The following is an 18,546-nucleotide window of genomic DNA, read 5'->3' as shown; positions in this document are numbered from 1 at the left end:
ATGTCTCACTTTTTTTTTTTCCAAAGATTTTTATTTATTTATTTGACAGGTAGAGTTACAGATAGTGAGAGAGAGAGACAGAGAGAAAGGTCATCCTTCTGTTGGTTCACTCCCCAAATGGTCGCAATGGCCGGAGCTAAGCCGACCTGCAGCCAGGAACCAGCTGCCTCCTCCTGGTCTCCCACGTGGGTGCAGGACCCAAGCACTTGGGCCATCCTCTACTGCCATCCCAGGCCACAGCAGAGAGCTGGACTGGAAGAGGAGCAACCAGGACTAGAACCCGGTGCCCATATGGGATGCCGGCGCTGCAGGTGGAGGATTAACCTAGTGTGCCACGGCGCAGGCCCCCTAATGTCTCAGTTTTGTGCCAGCAATGAATTCTTCTTGTGAGTCTGGAAAGGAATTTAGAGACAGGTATTTGCCAAGCATGGCATGGCGTTGGGCATGACTTGATAAGCAGAAGAAATAAGCAGAAGAACTATTATGAGTCAAGTGTGAGTACAAAGTATAGGTACATGGGATGGAATGAGACAAGCAAGAAAGCAAGAGAAAGCAACACATGTGTATACTGAGGGTCAGCACAGAACACGGGACCATCAACTTTAGAAAGTGTACCTTTAAGAAGTGGAACAGAATGTATCAGAGGGAGGAACCTGGAGAAAGAGACCCACAAGGCGGGGGGTCCCCCAAGTTAAGAGCACATACAGGTGATAAGGTCAGAATCAGGGAACCAAGGTTCCCTCCAGTATTCTCTATTCCACTCTGAAAAGCCACCTGGTGGATGAGTGTACCACATGGAGGAGGAAAAAATCCTTAGAAAAGCCTAAATTTTACGTTTGTTTAAAATAAAACTACTTTCTTTATAACCAGCAGGGCTTTATACTCTCTAGCTATAAAACCCAACATTTAAAACATAGTTTCTAATCTATTTTAGTGCCTTTGGGTTTCCTAAATGCTGCATAAATTCTTTCTTTCTTTTTATTTCCCAAACGTTGGCAAGGAGTGGTCAACTTCAATTCATAATGTTCCTGACAACAAAATAGTATTTAAAGAAACAAAAGTAAAAGTAATCTCACTAGACAAGCACAAGGCAAATCTCTCAACATTAATATATTTTCCTGGCCTAATGAAACAAGTATTCTACTAACCAAAAGGACCAAAAAATACCGTAAGTTCTTAAAATGGAACTCTTCCTTCTTCTAACAGACTCATTTTCTACAAAATTCTCAAGAAATTCTACTATCAATATTAATAACAGCCAACTGTTGGCTATCCATTCATCTGGGTAAGCTTTTCTAAGTAAAATTAAAAATGAGATCACTGAAAGAACAAATAGAAACTAATTTCCATTTTTTTCCTTATGTACATATTGTCTCAAAATCTCTTAAAGTCACTAGACGTTAACTATAAGCAATTAAATGCTGTGTATGTCATGACGATGTATTAAGGTACAAAAATAAACATAGGCTATTAGGTACAAGCACAACTATTTTGAAAAATTATATATGCACAAACGTGTCACATGTAATGCAAATGACAAATATCTTAAACCCCTCTCTACCTACACCTACCTGTCACCAAGCCCTGCCAGTCTTCCCTCTAAAATCTACCTGGAATTTCCCTCCTCACTGCTTACCAACGTAAGATTAACGTAACTGCTACCTAAATGGTTTTCCCATCTCCAGCACAGCAGGTTCTCAATTTTTAGGGTGCATATGTGGGTCCTCTTTGCAATGCACGTTCTGTTGTCCCACCCCTAAAGACTCTGACATGGGGGAGGAGAATGTGTTTGCTAAACAAGCCTCTCAGGCCGTTCCACCGGTCTGAGATGACTCACAAGCATTTGGCCCTCCTGTTGCTCTCCACAATGCACCGAAGAGAATTTTCTAAGTACAAATGTGATCGTGTCACTTCCAGGCTTTAAAATCACCAGTGGGGTCCCACTGACTACTGAAAATAGGCTACAACCCTTCATATTTCACAGTGACTGAGCTAATTGACTCCACCTGACTACACGTCCGCCGAGGTTATTCTCGGCTCCTCTGGACCCTTTCCCCCTCTGCAGCTTCTGTTGCTCCATCGGTTCCCATAGCCCCTGCTAGGCTGCAAGATACTCATCTTCACACAGCCAGGATCTAGTTGTCAACAAGGCTTCCTTAGCAGGGGGTTAATGTTAACTGTCAACTTCACTAGGCCACCAGGTGCCCAGAAAAATTCGGTACACATTCTTGTGGGCATATTAGTAAAGCTGTTTCTCAAAGAGATTTGTGTTTGAATCTATAGAATGGGTACAGCAGATTGCTCACCCCAGTGTATATGGACCTCAGCCAAGCCACTGAAGGCCTTAAGAGAACAGAAACACCAGGTAAGAGATGGGTCACTCTCTGCTTCTAGCTGGAACTTAAGCATCTTGTCCCTTCAGATTTGGCTAAAACTTATACTAGCAGCTCACCTGACTGTGGACCTGGGACTTCTCAGGCTCCACTGCCAAGTAAGCCAACTCCTTGCAATAAATCTCTTTTTATATATTCTTTTGTTTCTGTTACTCTGGAGAACCCTACCACGCTACTTACTCAGATGAAGAGAGCAGGAGTTTTATTTCTTTGCTCTAATTCATTCTCAGCTGAGACTACAATAAGAATGCAACAGAATCAGAATGATTAACTTTCTTTGAATAAACTGTTTAAAACGAGAGGAACAAAAACTTGGAGGTAGGTTAGCTACATAAGTACATATTTTCTGCATTTCCTGTGGATCTTTCTGTCCAATGGTTCTAATTTATAAAATTCTATGCAATGTGGAGAATTAAACACTAGAAAGATTTGTCAGATATGTAGTATAATTACTCTTAGGATCTGAGAAGTTAGGTAATTTGTTCTCCACTGTGCTTTCCTATGACAAATACCACTGCAGGTCAAAAGAAATCAACAAGTGTGGTGCAGAAAGACAATAGTGGCCATACTCTAGCTATCCAGGAACATCATCCCTGAAATATAAGCCTTTCTTAGTTTAGATGTATTTAAGGGTCAACTTGTTTTCCTTACTTCCAACAATTTTTCCCATTCAAAACCAAAGCTTTCTTCATGACTGAGCTTGGCATACTGAGTCAGAAGACCTTGGTTCCAGTCTTGACTCTTCCACACATTTGCTGTTACTGCATTTCTCCCAGCTTTGTGTTCCTGATCTTTTCTATTATAGTTCTGCAATAAATATTTCCAGAATTTATTTCTGACAATTTTGCATTCTCCTCTCTTCCAGTTGCAAATGTTATGATTTTCTTTCTTCTGCATCCTAACGCATTTTATGCCTCTCTGAAGACTGTTAACAGATACTACGTTTTTTTTCACTTTCTATTACAGCACAATCTAGAATTCTATGGTTGTATGCTCTACACAAAACACATGTAACTGCTTTTCCTCATTAGTAGTGTGCTATCAGCTATGCTCTTCTCCCAATCAAATTATGTAATCCAAAGAGAAGGACAAAGAACACTTGAACAGTTCACAAATACTGGTAAATTCTGCCATATATTACGTATAAAAATACACCATTTGCAGTTATGTAATATAAATATTTATGTTAACTTTTAATAAAAATGACCACATGCATATCAATGGTTTTAGTTTTGGTTTGTCGTCCTAAATAATGTTTTTTTTAACTTCACATGACCTCCTATTTTCTCAAAAGCTAATGTCAGACACATTGTGTTCATATACATTTAGTAACAATCAACAACAAATATCTGCTTTCTCTATTTTTTAGAAAAATATTATTCAAATGGAAATCTTTCTCATTTTCTACTCATAGCTTTAAAGAGCAAAGAAAACAGGCTCAGTATGTGCATAATGAGAAGAAGCCAAGCAGCCTGTAATCTGAAGATTTGCTTATCACTGTATAAAACATTCTCTTTTTTCATTAGTAAGTGGAAAGGCATGACAATTCTATGAACCATAAAAAGATACAAAGATTGATTTTTAAAAGGAGAAAATTTCAAATTAACAGCTGTATAAAAATGACATTATCAGCATTCCTGATAACATGATTTTCTCTTCTCCAAAAGAATATAATTTTAACGGTTCTCTTTTGGAACTAGTCAATGACCATACACTCTTAACAACTTAAGAGGCATGAATGATGCTCCAATCAGAGAAATACAAAGGACTTCATGCTCTTTTCCTCCATAGTCTGAAATGTAGGGGGACTTTTTAAATTTGAAAGCAGAATATCCTTGAAATATTTTTTAAAAGAAGTTTATATAAAGTACACAGGGAACTTAAAAAAAAAACTAATGCCAAATTACACCAAAAAATGAGAAGAAAGATGCCCAATTCAAAACAGTGCTGTAACCCAACAAAGGTGATAACCAAGATCAAACAGTAAATACAGGCAAAGTAAACAGTTTTCTGAATAAGCATAAAATTACAAAGTTTTTACAACTGAACTTATATGGTGACAGTGAACAAAAATCAGGCAGCATATATTTAACTCTCACCCAAATCCAACTGTCATTAATTAAATATCCACCTACTCTTTGTAAGTGCCTGTTTCGGAATCTTCCGTCATGACATCATGCAGGCCCTCCACTGAGATGTTTATAATCCCACAGAATTTATCTTGGATAACACTAGAAAAAAGAAGAGCAAAACAGGTTAACTAGAGTATTAACAGGTAATTCCTCTTCTCCAAAATATTCTCTTGAGTATGAAAACAAATTTTAGTTATGAAAATAAGAGTAACTTTCTTTTTATTTATTTATTTATTTATTTTTGACAGGCAGAGTGGATAGTGAGAGAGAGAGAGAGAGAGAGAGAGAGAGAGAGAGAGAAAGGTCTTCCTTTTTGCCGTTGGTTCACCCTCCAGTGGCCGCTGCGGCCAGCGCATCTCGCTGATGCGAAGCCAGGAGCCAGGTGCTTCTCCTGGTCTCCCACGCGGGTGCAGGGCCCAAGGACTTGGGCCATCCTCCACTGCACTCCCGGGCCACAGCAGAGAGCTGGCCTGGAAGAGGGGCAACTGGGATAGAATCCAGCGCCCCGACCGGGACTAGAACCCGGTGTGCCGGCGCTACAAGGAAGATTAGCCAGTTAAGCCATGGCACCGGCCCCGTAACTTTCAAAATATACTTTTAATGCAAAATTTTTACCTTTGCATATAACATTGCAAATTTCTCATTCTCTTGATTATAATAATGTGTTTAAATACTAGAAAGGCAGATTGGATCAATATTTTAATTTTAATATAATTTACTATAATAGCCTTGTGTTAATTTTATAACTGAAAAAATAAAGATACAGAAGTGCTAACAATTATGAAACACTGTTCTTCCAAAAACACTATCAAGAAAAAGGAAAGACACATCACAATCTGGGAGAAAATATTTGTAAAATATGTGATCTGGTAAAGGACTTGGATCTACAATACAAAAGACTCTGAAACAAAGTTTCATTTTAAAATAGGCAAAAATTTAAAAAGACTTCACCAAAGATAGACGGTATATGAGCACCTGAGAGAATGTTCAATATCATTAGGCATTAGAGAAATGTAAACTGAAATCATAGTAACATTTTAATTAAAAGTAAAATTAAGATTGAAGATACCAAGTCCTGGCAAGAATAAGAAACAAGGTTTCTCATACTTTGCTGGAAAGAATAAAATTAACACATGGAGGAGGCGGGGGCTTGGCACAGTGATTAAATCACCAGTTGGGACACCCACATCCCATAGAGGACCCTGGGTTCAAGTCACAGTTCTGTGTTCAATCTGGTTCCAGGCTAACATACCTAGGAAGGCAACGGACGATGGCCCAAGTGCTTTGGGCCCCTGCCACTCACAAGCAAGACCCAGATGGAATTTTGAGTTCTTGACTGTTCTAGCCCAGAGCCAGCTGCTGTGAATATTTGGGAAGTAAACCAGCTGATGGAAGGTATCTCTCTCTCTCAACTTTTCAAATCAATAAATCAGTATTTTTCTAAAATGGCATATCCATTTTGGAAAATAGGTTGTCAGTTTTTTATAAACACACACCACAAAACTAAGCAATCAACTCTTACATATTTACCCAAGACCAAAACAAGTACTCTAAGACCTGCATGTGAGTTTTTACAGCAGCTTTATTCATTTTTTTTTTCTTTAAGACTTATTTGTCTATTTTAAAGACAGAGCTATAGAAAAGCAGAGGCAGAGAGAGAGATAAGTCTTCCAACTGCTGGTTCACTCCCCAGATGGCCACGACGGCAGGAGCTGAGTCAATCTGAAGCCAGGAGCCAAGAGCTTCTGCCTGATCTCCTACTCAGGTGCAGGGGCTGAAGGATCTGGGCCATCCTCCACTGCTTTCCCAGGCCACATCAGAGAGCTGGATCAGAAGTGGAGCAGCTGGGACTGGAATCGGTGCCTGTATGGGATGTTGATACTGCAGGTGGCAGCTTTACCAAGAATGCCACAGCACTGGCTCCAGCTTTATCTTAATAGCCTCAAATTGCAAACAATCTCAATGTCCATCACGTGAATGTATCAATACACTGTGGATCACTTAGTGGAAAAATATATATTCATCAATAAAAGGGAACAAACATATACAGCAATGTGGATAAATCTCAAAAGGATTATGCTATGGGCGCTGGTTCGTGTCACAGCTGCTCCTCTTCTGATCCAGCTCTCTGCTGTGGCCTGGGGTAGCAATAGAAGGTGGCTCAAGTTCTTGGGCCCCTGCACCCATGTGGGAGACCCAGAAGCTCCTGGCTTCGGATCAGCGCAGCTCCGGCCATCGCGGTCAATTGGAATGTGAACCAGCGGATGGAAGACCTCTTTCTCTCTCTCTCTCTCTCTCCCTCCCTCCCTGCCTCCCTCTCTCTGCCTCTCAACTCTCTGTGTAACTCTGACTTTCAAATAAATAAATAAATCTTGAAAAAAAAGGGAGGAGGATTATGCTGAGAAAAAGCAGACAGACTCCAAAGGCTACATAGTATGACTCCATTATATGACCTTTGGGAGAGGCAAAATTAATCTATTAGTGGTTGCCTGGCAAAAAAAGGGCAAGGAAACACGTTCAGGCGACAAGAATGTTCTGTTTTGAGCACAGTGCTGGACTCAACCATGTATGTCTGTCAAAACTATACAACTGAAAGAGATTTTGTTACATAGAAGCTATACCTTGATAAACATGAATTTACCAAAGGAAAAGTGCACAACTACCCATCGGGATACTAAATTATAATATTTCAATTTAAAACTAACTGAAAATAACTGAACTCCTGCTTCCACGGAACTTATAGTATCATTACTGCATTAACGTGCACACTTAATTTTTAAGGTGCACAGTAAAGTAGTTCTCAAGGTCCATACAGTTTGGGTCAAGTTTTCCCTCTGTAAAGTCAAAACCTGCTGTCTGTACATTCAAATGTGAACAACCTGGAGAGATCAATCATCAGATGGGCAAGACAGCAACTAGTAGACACCATTCTGATACTCTCTCCCTTGTGCCTAACAGCTGATGGCAGGAGGATCTATTTACATGTCACTGTGTTTCCTTTATATAAAAACTAAAACAAAAAACACCTCTAACAAAAGAAGCATATATATAGTTTACTTTTTTTTGCTAAGTGAGAAACATCCTGGAAAAAAGAATCAGAAAGCTAACAATTTTGCACTCTAACTTTCTGCCATGAACTGTGTGATCCCTCTGTTTAGTTTTCATTTCTCATGTGTAGAATGAACACTGGACATGCAGAGGGAAAATTAGCCATTTCTCTTCACCTCATCAAAGCAACTCAGAGGAAACCATCACAACATGTTAGGCAATCAGAGTCTGAGGTTCCTTCTCCTTCTTTTATTATTTTTTTAAGATTTATTTATTTATTTGAAAGTCTTAATACAGGTATCAACAACCAATTTCAATTACTGCAGAAGGACAAAAACCATCTTGACCATAGCTTTCAGGCTCTTGACCAGGCCTGTATTTCCTTATTATTTAGCGACAAGCTACCCAAGCAGCTGCTTCTCTAATCATATCATTTCCAAGCATCAAGCCCCCATGCCCTCTAAGAAGACAAGAAATTTCACAAGGAACTGATGGAATTACTGAGTACTGTGTATATTCGCAAATTACTGATTATGATTCTCCTAACAGATATCTGGGACCCTGAGCGTGACCAAGTTCAAGTCTGTGGCATGCACACTAATTAAGAAGCAGCTCCATCAGAGAGGGAAAGCATGCTCTCCCTGGAGCGTCCATCCAGTGCAAAAGGATTGAATCATTGACTCCAAGTTCAGGGAGGAGAAAGTGACTAGACTCTGAGTAGAAAGAACTGCAAGCTGGTTTTGAAAGGAGGAGGTGACCTAGGGAGGGAGAAGAATCACTGAAGAAGAGTGAAAGGAGAATAGCCATCCCGTGTTTCGGTGTCAGTAAAGTCAGGTATCATCCTCAGAGCTCTCAGGGTCAAAAAGCGCTCAGCAAAGGATACACCTCAGCTACCACTCAGCGAGCAGCTCAGGGAAAGTGCCCTCAAAGAACAGATAAAACAGAAGACCAAAAAGGTCTTCTATTTTCCTGGCATACAGGATAGATATTTAAAGAAAATAAACATGAAGAAATTGTAAGTGTATTATTAAAAACATTCTCCCCCAAAGTAAAAAATATAACATTTTTACATGAAGACTTTAAAAACAATTTCTTGGGGCTGGAGCCATGGCGCAGTAGGTTAATCCTCTGCCTGCGGCACTGACAAACCATATGGGTGCCAGTTCTAGTCCTGGCTGCCTCTTTTCCAATCCAGCTCTCTGCTGTGGCCTAGGATAGCAGTGGAGGATGGCCCAAGTCCTTGGGCCCCTGTACCCACATGGGAGTCCAGGAAGAAACTCCTGGCTCCTGGCTTTGGTTCGGTGCAGCTCCAGCCACTGCAGCCATTTGGGGAGTGAACCAACGGAAGAAAGACCTTTCTCTCTGCCTCTCTCTCTCTCACTGTCTGTAACTCTACTTATCAAATAAATAAATAAAACATTTTTAAAAATTTCTTTTACTGACATTATTCTTATTTCAACCTTCAGCAACATGAAGTTGTGAGCAGTAAGCCTTCGCTTCACTTTTTATTGACACACCACTCTCAATCCTTGTCTTTCATATATAAGAATCAATCTTGCTACAGATTTCATGTTTTCCCTGATCTGGTATAAAAATAGAATACCTAAAATGTAATGTATTGGAGTGAAATGAACATTTTTGAGATTCAATGTACAGCCCTTGTCTCTTCTGTTGAGGAAGAGTGCTTTTTTCTTCATACTATTTGTTGAACTTTCTACGTAGTGTAGGGTTAACATTAGATCATTAAGTGAACTGAAAGTAGATCTTCGTAAAAATTAAGAATGGAAATGGTAGAGAGAGAGGAAGAGCGTTGGTGCGTGGGAAGCATCACTATGCTCCTAAATCTGTATATATGAAATACATGTAACTTGTATAACAAATAAAATTTTTTAAAAAAGAAATAAAGGAATCCTAATGTTTATATAAAGTTTTCATAGCACAATGCTAACTAAATGGACTCTACTGATTCTATTCATGTATTTGTTACTGAGAGCTTCAAGGAGACCAATTGGTGCTTGCTATTAATGAAATGTCATTTGGGCTTCTTAAAAACCTTTCAAGGGCTGCTAAGAACTTCTGCAGGCTCTACCAAAATCACCTTTCCCAAGTTACAGTACATTACTCTTCCTTCCACGGGATTACAGCAGTTCTACCATCAGCTCCAAAACAGACCGACCCAGGGTCCAGCATATCTGCTTACTCCCTTCCTCATCTTCAGAACGTTCTTTCTTCCTTAATCCACACTTCCTTTTCTATTTACCTTAAATAACACCTCATGAAGCTTCCTCATGTGACCACTCTCTAACCCACATAAAGTAGCACTCTGTCCTTGGAACTTTCAGTAGTATAAAACCTGTGCCCTATTTATGTGGTATGCAGCTCATTACTTTCTCCTAATGTCCTTTAATTTTCATGGCTGCTGTCCTCACGATTATAAGTAACTTGATGAACAGAACCTGCGTTGCTTTTATTTTTTATATTCCATAGGATAACATTATGTTTAAGGCCAACACTTAATAAATAATAAAGGGAATTGATGATCCAAAGAAAACTGTCCTCCCTGGTTTCATTTTTTTATAATGTTATTTTTACTTCTTTTTTAAAATTATAAATATGGATAGTTCAGTTACAGATAACAGATACTCCAACTGACTACTTTATATTGGAGCCAGAAAACAGAGTAAAAGGTGCTGTGTTGGAAATCTATTTCTGAAACATTCATTTTAGAAAATGCAAGGCAAATTTAACATAAAGGATAATAAAAGACAGGATAAAAGTAAAACCAAAAAGAAAGAAGTGTTAGTAATCTAAACATTTTGTTCTTTTTTACTCATCACTTTCACTTTTACTTTATATATTCATTTGATATGTTATTCCCACAGACACGTTACAAATGTACTACAAAAAGAATACAGGTCGTTTTAAAAATTTATTTGCTATATTCTTTAAGTAGAGTTTTTAGCTCTGTATCTGAGGATCCTACAGCCACCAATAGATAATATTTGGGGAAAAAAAAAACTTTCTATATTGAATATGTACAAACGTTTCTCTTATCATTCCCTACATGATACAGTATTTATGACATTTACACACTGTAATATCTATACTTATAAATTGTATAATAAATTGTTATAATACTTGTAATATTTCATGAATAATCTAGAGATGAATTAATGTGTGTAAGCAGATATTTACAGGTTATGTGAAAATACTATGCCATTTTATGTAAGGAACTTGAGCATCTGCAGATTTGGAATCAGAAATTTGAACTTGGAATCAGGCCTCTCATCCCTAGGGATGACTATCACGTGATAATTGATGTTACCCATATACAAGCATTAAATAAATAGGTGAAGGTGTAAAAATTGTATTTATGGGGCCAGCATTTTGGCACAGCGGGTTAAGCTGCTGCCTGTGACGCTGGCATCCCATTTGAGTGCCAGTTTGAGTTCCAGCTGCCCCACGTCCAATCCAGCTCCCTGCTAATGTGCCTGAGAGAGCAGGAGCAGAAGATGGCTGCAGTGCTTGGGCCCCAGCATCTGCAAGAAAGATCTGGACGGAGTTCTAGAATCAGCTTCGGCTTGATAAGGCCAGTTGTGGCCATTTGGGAAGTGGGCCCACAAAGAGAAGATACCTCTTCCCCTCCTCATTTTGTCTTTCAAATAGATAAATAAATCTTTCCCAAAAAACCCTGTACTTAGCAAATAAACATCACTTAACCAATTTCATAAAGTTTTCAGTTAACTTTTTTCAGTCAAATTCACATGAAAACTGTACTTCTTAAATTTTGTCTTTGGCATTTCCCTTTGGCACATCTTTGAAAGCATTTTCTGGCTATATAACACTGAATTGATATAGAGCACATGCATTGCAGAAAACTAACAGAAAGTAACTGCCTTCCTTTGAAAAACCATGCAGTGGGGCCGGCGCTGTGGCGCAGCTGGATAAAACCTCAGCCTGCAGGGCCAGCATCCTATATGGGCACTGGTTCCAGTCCCAGCTGTTCCTCTTCCGATCTAGCTCTCTGCTATGGCCTGGGAAAGCAGTAGAAGATGGCCCAAATCCTTGGGCCCCTGCACCCACATGGGAGATCTGGAAGAAGCTCCTGGATCCTGGCTTCGGATCGGTGCAGCTCCTGCTGTTATAGCCAATTGGGGAGTGAACCACTGGATAGAAGACCTCTCTCTCTCTCTTTCTCTGCCTCTCCTCTCTCTGTGTAACTCTCACTTTCAAATAAATAAATCTTAAAAAAAAAAAAAAAACTATTAAAAAAGAAAACCATGTAGTAAAGAAATGAACAGATCAACCTTACTCGTGTTTATTCATCTGTGTTTGGTTTTTTATTTATTTATTTTTTTTTGACAGGCAGAGTGGACAGTGAGAGAGTGAGAGTGAGAGTGCGAGTGAGAGAGAGAGAGAGAGAGAGAGAGAAAGGTCTTCCTTTTCTGTTGGTTCACCCCCCAATGGCAGCTGCGGCCGGCGCACTGCAGCCAGTGCACCGCACTGAGGCGAAGCCAGGAGCCAGGTGCTTCTCCTGGTCTCCCATGCGGGTGCAGGGCCCAAGGACTTGGGCCATCCTCCACTGCACTCCTGGGCCACAGCAGAGAGCTGGACAGGAAGAGGAGCAACCGGGACAGAATCCGGCGCCCCGACTGGAACTAGTATTCATCTGTTTTCAAAAACCACTTAAAACTTCTTCCCCAAATATTTTCTATTCGTGGTTGTAGAACCTTCAGATAAAAAGAGCTAGTAACTCTACTCAAACAAAATAAACAATTGTTTAAAAAGACCTGTGTTCTTATTGTAGTACCTCTGCAACCTGTGTAGATGGCAATATGTATATCAAATGAATATGTAAGCTAAAAGTGAAAATGTGATTAGTAAAAAGGAACAGAATGTTTCGATTACTAATATTTATTTTCATTAGTTTTATTTTTATATTTTTATACTAATATTTCTTTCTTGTTGGTTTTACTTTTATTCTTTTATTTCTTTAGAAGATTAATGCCCTTAGAAAGACAAAGAAAAATTTTCAGTCTTCGAAGGCACAAAAAAATGCAAAATTCTAATATTATGTGTTTACCTTACATAATAAACATTACATTGAATGTGAACAGGTCCAGTCTTTCTGTTTGGTTAGTTTTTATTAAGATTTTGCTAGTGAGTATTTTACACTTTCATTTTTACCTAACTGGCCATCATCACACAGTAAGTGCCTTAAATTTTCCCTCTGTATGGTGATGGCTTTGAATACCTACATTACATCTTGGTCCCCATGGTCCTGGGAAGAAAACAGGCAGGAACACAAAAAATTTTTTTCAATTAACCTTTCAGAATAGTTTTATAAGCTAAAATTGACTATGCAACAGCTTTCATACTACTAGGCCAAAGAAAGAACAATATCACTAATTGATCGCTTTTGAATTAACCTAAATTTAAAAAAGTTTTTTAAGGAATTTATCTAAGATCATACAATAATTATACCATTATTATATCTTAAATATAGGAGATGAATAAAGGTAATTTAAGGAAATAATTTTTAGGTGCAAAAAGCCACAACTGAATATATTCTCTTAACTATATATTTTTGCTTATATTGTATAATAGGATCAAGAAAAGAGCAATATTTTTTAAAAGAGAATTAAGGGAAGAAAGTCTTCATTTGCTAGTCCTAGTCCAGAATTTCTACAGTACCGGAGATATAAAAAGTAGTGATACTTACACCAAAATTAGGGTTTTTTCCCCCTTTTAGATATTTTCCAGGACCTCTGCTGCAAATACCTTTGTCACTCAATGGAAACATACATCATTTTACACAGTAATTCTCTGCACAGAAAAGCATCTAATTCCCCTGACAAACACTGGTAAGGAAATAGGCTAAAGATTCATAGTGGAAATTCACTGTCTTAAAATGATAGCTTTGCTCTTTTATCTCATTTAACAATGATCCTTACAGAGGTTGCCACATAATAAAACATTCTTCCAATTACCTTTTGGAGCGCACACACACACAGAGTCCCCAACCCAACCAAAGCCATTACTATACTATAACAAACAACTGAAATGACCTACATGTCATGACACGAGTAGAACGTGCTACCTGCCATGCTCTTCAAGAGAAAGACCGTGGATGCTATAGGAAACACTGCCTGATGAACACACACTAGGTTCCATGAAAAGGATAGCATCAATGATCGGCACAGAACTGGGAAAACACATCCGGCTGGAAAAAACCTTTTTTTGTTTTGGGTGCTCAGAATAGTCACTTGACCGACAAAAAAATTTCACAGAGATCTGGTAATTGTGGAGTTGGGAGCTGGTACAATCTTGGCCTCAAGATTGCAGTTGGAAATTTTTGAAAACAATTCAAATATAGTAGCTGATAAAACTTCAGAACAAACAAAAAAGCCAATTGTGCAAATGCTATTAAAGTTATATGAAAAGGTACTTGGAGCCTGGGATTAAATTCCTGGGGGAAACTTGTATGTCATACAGCTTAGATCAAAAGGAAGACAACGTGCTCATGAAAATAGTACAACATGATCAAAAGGGGAACTGGGGAATGATGAAGACACTGGTAACAATAATTTGTAAGAAATATGTGAGTAAAATTATAACATGAAACAAAGAGGAAAAATAAATCTAAAATATAATTTCGTTACTTACAAATACCTGCATTAAACTTATAACATGGATGGAAAAGGATCAATAGGCCATCGGAAAGCACATGTGGGATCATACTGGTAGAAAGACCCAGTATTAAAGCTGTTCTACAGAAGCTTGTAAAAGATTCCTCAGGCTCCCCCAGCCTGGTTTATCTGTGCCACCTAAAGACAAAAACATTTGATAGATTTTATTGCTATCTGTGGCTGGCTAAGATAACAGTAAAAAGGTCCTGAGGAATACATGCTGGTCCTCTTCTACCTCAAAGCTTGAGACACTCGAGTGTTTACGTAATTCATAAGGTCAACAAATGCCCACACGTTATGTCTGAATTCTGTTTCTTGCCCTAGGGGTTGGTTACACAGATGTGTCTACTTCTGTATGTTTTAAAAACATTGTCTGTAGCCTAAGAGCAAATGTTTGTCATGCACTAAAATTGGCATAGGTTTGATCCAATTAACTTCCACTAGTACTTGGAGGGTTCTTAAAATATAATGGACAATAAAATGAAGAGAAGAAAATCTGCCTAATAATTGCTGACTCAAAAGAGAGAGATGGCCACAAGGCAAAGTGAATGAACAAAGTAACCTTTTGTATGAGAAGTCTAGGACTGAGCAGAGAGTAAAATGCTGAGGGAAAACAAAGAGGCACTGGCAGATCCTCTTTCCCCACTGTTTTCTCACTCTCCCACAGTGTCTACCTGCCTTGACCTCTCTCACTACTCAGCCTTCCAGAAGACCTGGATACCTCAGTCTTACTCTGCCTCTATCACATGTGGCCTTCCATTTCCCAGTCACTCCTGTTGCTTCTCTGTCCCACACCTCTGAAGTACTCAGCAACAACCTGACACTAAATGTCCCTACTCCACTTAGAGGAAAGGTTTGGGAATAAGTTTTCAGTTACCCCACAAGTGAGAGCTATAGTTTTGAAATTCCACAATGGAATTATAAATGTATTTAAAAGTTATATGGGTTTTAATTTATAGTGTTATAAATAAATGATAGTTGAATTCTACACCTGTCATTTGTTATGAGGCAAAAAAGACCTTTGGTATACCTTAGAACATTAATCACCATTAAGAATATTCAAAGGGGGGCCGGTGCTGTGGCATAGCGGGTAAAGCCACCGCCTGCAGTGCTGGCATCCCATATGAGTGCTGGTTCAAGTTCCAGCTGCCCCACTTCTGATCCAGCTCTCTGCTAATGGCCTGGAAAAGCAGTAGAAGATGGCCCAGGTCCTTTGGCCCCTGCACCTGCATGGGATACCCAGAAGAAACTTCTGGCTCCTGGCTTCAGATCGGCACAGCTTCAGCCATTGCTGTCAAGTGGGGAGTGAATCAGCGGATGGAAGACCTCTCTCTCTCTGCCTCTCCTTCTCTCTGTGCATCTCTTTCAAACAAATCTTTAAAAAACAAAAAATAATATTCAAAAGGAAAAAATGGATTCTATAACTAAACTATCCACTTAAAACAGAATCACTTTAAATTAGAGCCTGTCCATTCTTTGAATGCCCTAATAAAGAATCTTGAATAAACAGTAGTGACGATAATCTGTAACAAATGGTAGTGAAATACATAAACCTTAGGAAGGGTAAGCTTCTTTCACTATAGTAATTGAGAATATTATTTGGTTTTAAAACTATTCATAGAGTTGCTCTAAATGTGAAATAACATAATACAGAAAATACAACTAAAAATCCATTATACTAATATAATTAACATTAATTAATCATATTGAATGTAAATCAATTAGAAATTATAAAAATAAAAAAAAATTCTGAATTGCCATCTCTGAATTTGGGAATTTTCTATTAAGATCAAACTAAATCTTTGTTACATGGGTTTTTCTAAACTCCAGATAGCTAGTTATATTGCTCCTGAACATATTTAAGAGGATATGACTTAGGTGGTAAGGAAAGAGGGTTGCAGGGAGGGAGATCTTTATATATTTCCACATAATTTGAATTTCTGTCCTAATAAACACGTACTTTTACTAATTAAATTAAGAACTTCAGCAGAGCTGTAGAGGTTGGGAAGCTACAACAAAAAAATAAATATTTAAAATGTATTTCAAAGTGAAAAAGACCTCATACCTTCTCCAGCATGAAAGAAACAGCCTAAGGAAAAACAGATACAAAATATATAAAATGGCAATCAAGGAAAAAGCTGTAAGCTGGGTAGGGGAAGTGGAGAATCATTTGAAAACTCCTCGGGGTGGCAGAGCTTTAATTACTCTCGCAATTCCTATTACATCTCAAAACCACTCACTCCTCATCCTCAGCTCCTTTCTCTTTTTCCCCCAAGTATATTAATGCAGTGGTTCTCAATATGTGGATCCCACAGCACCAGGAGCAATAAACTTAAGCTGAAAAATCACAGGCACCTGTCCACACTCACTGAATCACGAACTCTAGGAGGGATTGGAAGAGTGTTGGGGGAAGTGAGGGTGCAGCAAAACATTTTCACGAGGCTTCCAGTTGATTCTGAGTTTCAGAAACACTGTCTTCAGCTTTGTGGGGGCTTCAGAAAGTTTGGGGGGAAATGGAATTTAAAAATAACACAAATTCTCCACAAATTCTGTAAAGTCCCCTTGCATAATGAGCAACATAGCACCTTCTCATAATTACTTTCATTTCAGAATGTAAACCCAAATTATCATTTGGTTAAACACTTCCAGATTGCTTCATGCTAATGAAATGGCTCATATTAACTTTTAATAATAAAAAACTACAAATTTCAGGGAAGAGAAAGGATTGGCACGAACATGAAAGATGTAATGATTAAGAGTACTTATTTGTGATTTGGTTCACTATTAACCAATCACTGAGCATGGACATTGACCATTTGCCTAACATCCTGCAGAACACCACATAAGTATAAATTTATGCTAACACAGAAAAATAGTATATGCTTCTGAGAATTGCCATCTATAGTAAAGATTCCCAATCAAGGCCACTAACTACCAGAGATCTCATTCAACTTCTGCAAGGTCTTATTCTCCACTCCCTGTTCCCCAAAATCATGGCCCAAGTGACTGTCATTACGGTAAAGTGCATCACATATTTCCAGTGCCTGGATGAACAGAAGGTTAATAATTACTGGCCTTTACCAAACAGTCCTCTCCCCTGAACTTCTGCTTGCTTTTTTTTTTTTTTTTTTTTTTTTTTTTTTTGACAGGCAGAGTGGATAGTGTGAGAGAGAGAGAGAGAGAGAGAGAGAAAGAGGTCTTCCTTTTCCCGTTGGTTCACCCTCCAGGCTGGCACACCGCGCTGATCCGAAGCCAGGAGCCAGGTGCTTCTCCTGGCCTCCCATGCGGGTGCAGGGCCCAAGGACTTGGGCCATCCTCCACTGCCTTCCCGGGCCATAGCAGAGAGCTGGCCTGGAAGAGGGGCAACCCGGATAGAATCCGGCGCCCCAACCGGGACTAGAACCTGGTGTGCCAGCGCCGCAAGGCGGAGGATTAGCCTGTTAAACCATGGCACCGGCCTCTGCTTGCTTTAAACACTTCCACCTGGAAAACTAGTATGACCCTCAAGTTCAATCCATCTAAAATGTAACATATTATATTACAGACTCATATCTCCACTCCTTTTGTTTGGTGAGGCGAATGAATGCAGCGAAAAGCCACCTTTGACCCTCCCTTACCTGCCACCCCTCAACCAATCTCCAAAGCAGCTCATTTTACTTCCAAAATAGTCCTTTATGCATCCACCATCTTTTCTTGCAACTACCCCACACCAGGCCTGTAGCATCTCTCCCCAGGAATAGTGTTTAGGATTGCTACCCAGTTAATCCTGCCTCCAGTCTTAACGTTCCTTCCATAAACAGTGAACTTTGTAACAGATAATCTGATGTCATTCCACTGCCCCTTGTTGTCCTCAGGATACAGCATGAAATTACAACAGCTTCCATCATCTGATCTCTCCCCAGCTTCAAATCCCACCCACCACTCAGGATTCCAGCTGTATCGAATTACAGTTCCCGAAAAGCAGCATGCTCACTCTTTGTCTTTAACCCTCTACTGAGGAATTTGTTTATCTTCAATGATCCAGTATGTCCCTGTTCATAAAGCCACCTCTTACTTTCACAGTATACTAAATAGCATCTCCAAGAACACTACTTACCATACTGTACAGTAACCATGAATCTCCTCTAGACTTTTAAACTCCACTAAAAAATAGGAACCATGTCTGTTTTTTAACAATTATAGTCCTGGCACCCAGGAAGAAATACAGCATGAAATTAAAAGAAGGAGCTCTTGTCAGACAGATCTAAAATCTGTGGCAAGCTGTTGAGAAGTTGGGGTAGTTAA

At 39.1% G+C, this 18,546-nt stretch overlaps 1 protein-coding gene across 1 annotated transcript in view; it reads right to left on the bottom strand.

Annotated features, from left to right (window-relative positions):
* The window catches only part of IPO11 (importin 11), a 220,202-nt gene that overhangs the window by 32,007 nt on the left and 169,649 nt on the right, over nt 1-18,546 (bottom strand). The window contains exon 28 of the mRNA XM_062212061.1: nt 4,529-4,624. Coding sequence (XP_062068045.1) covers nt 4,529-4,624 — 96 coding nt within the window. The remainder of the gene's footprint in view (nt 1-4,528; nt 4,625-18,546) is intronic.

The sequence above is a fragment of the Lepus europaeus genome, chromosome 15 (genome assembly GCF_033115175.1).
Source record: "Lepus europaeus isolate LE1 chromosome 15, mLepTim1.pri, whole genome shotgun sequence".
Taxonomy (NCBI): Eukaryota; Metazoa; Chordata; class Mammalia; order Lagomorpha; family Leporidae; genus Lepus; species Lepus europaeus.
Note: the sequence above shows the minus strand (reverse complement) of the source record. Positions and strands in the feature narration are given on the sequence as shown.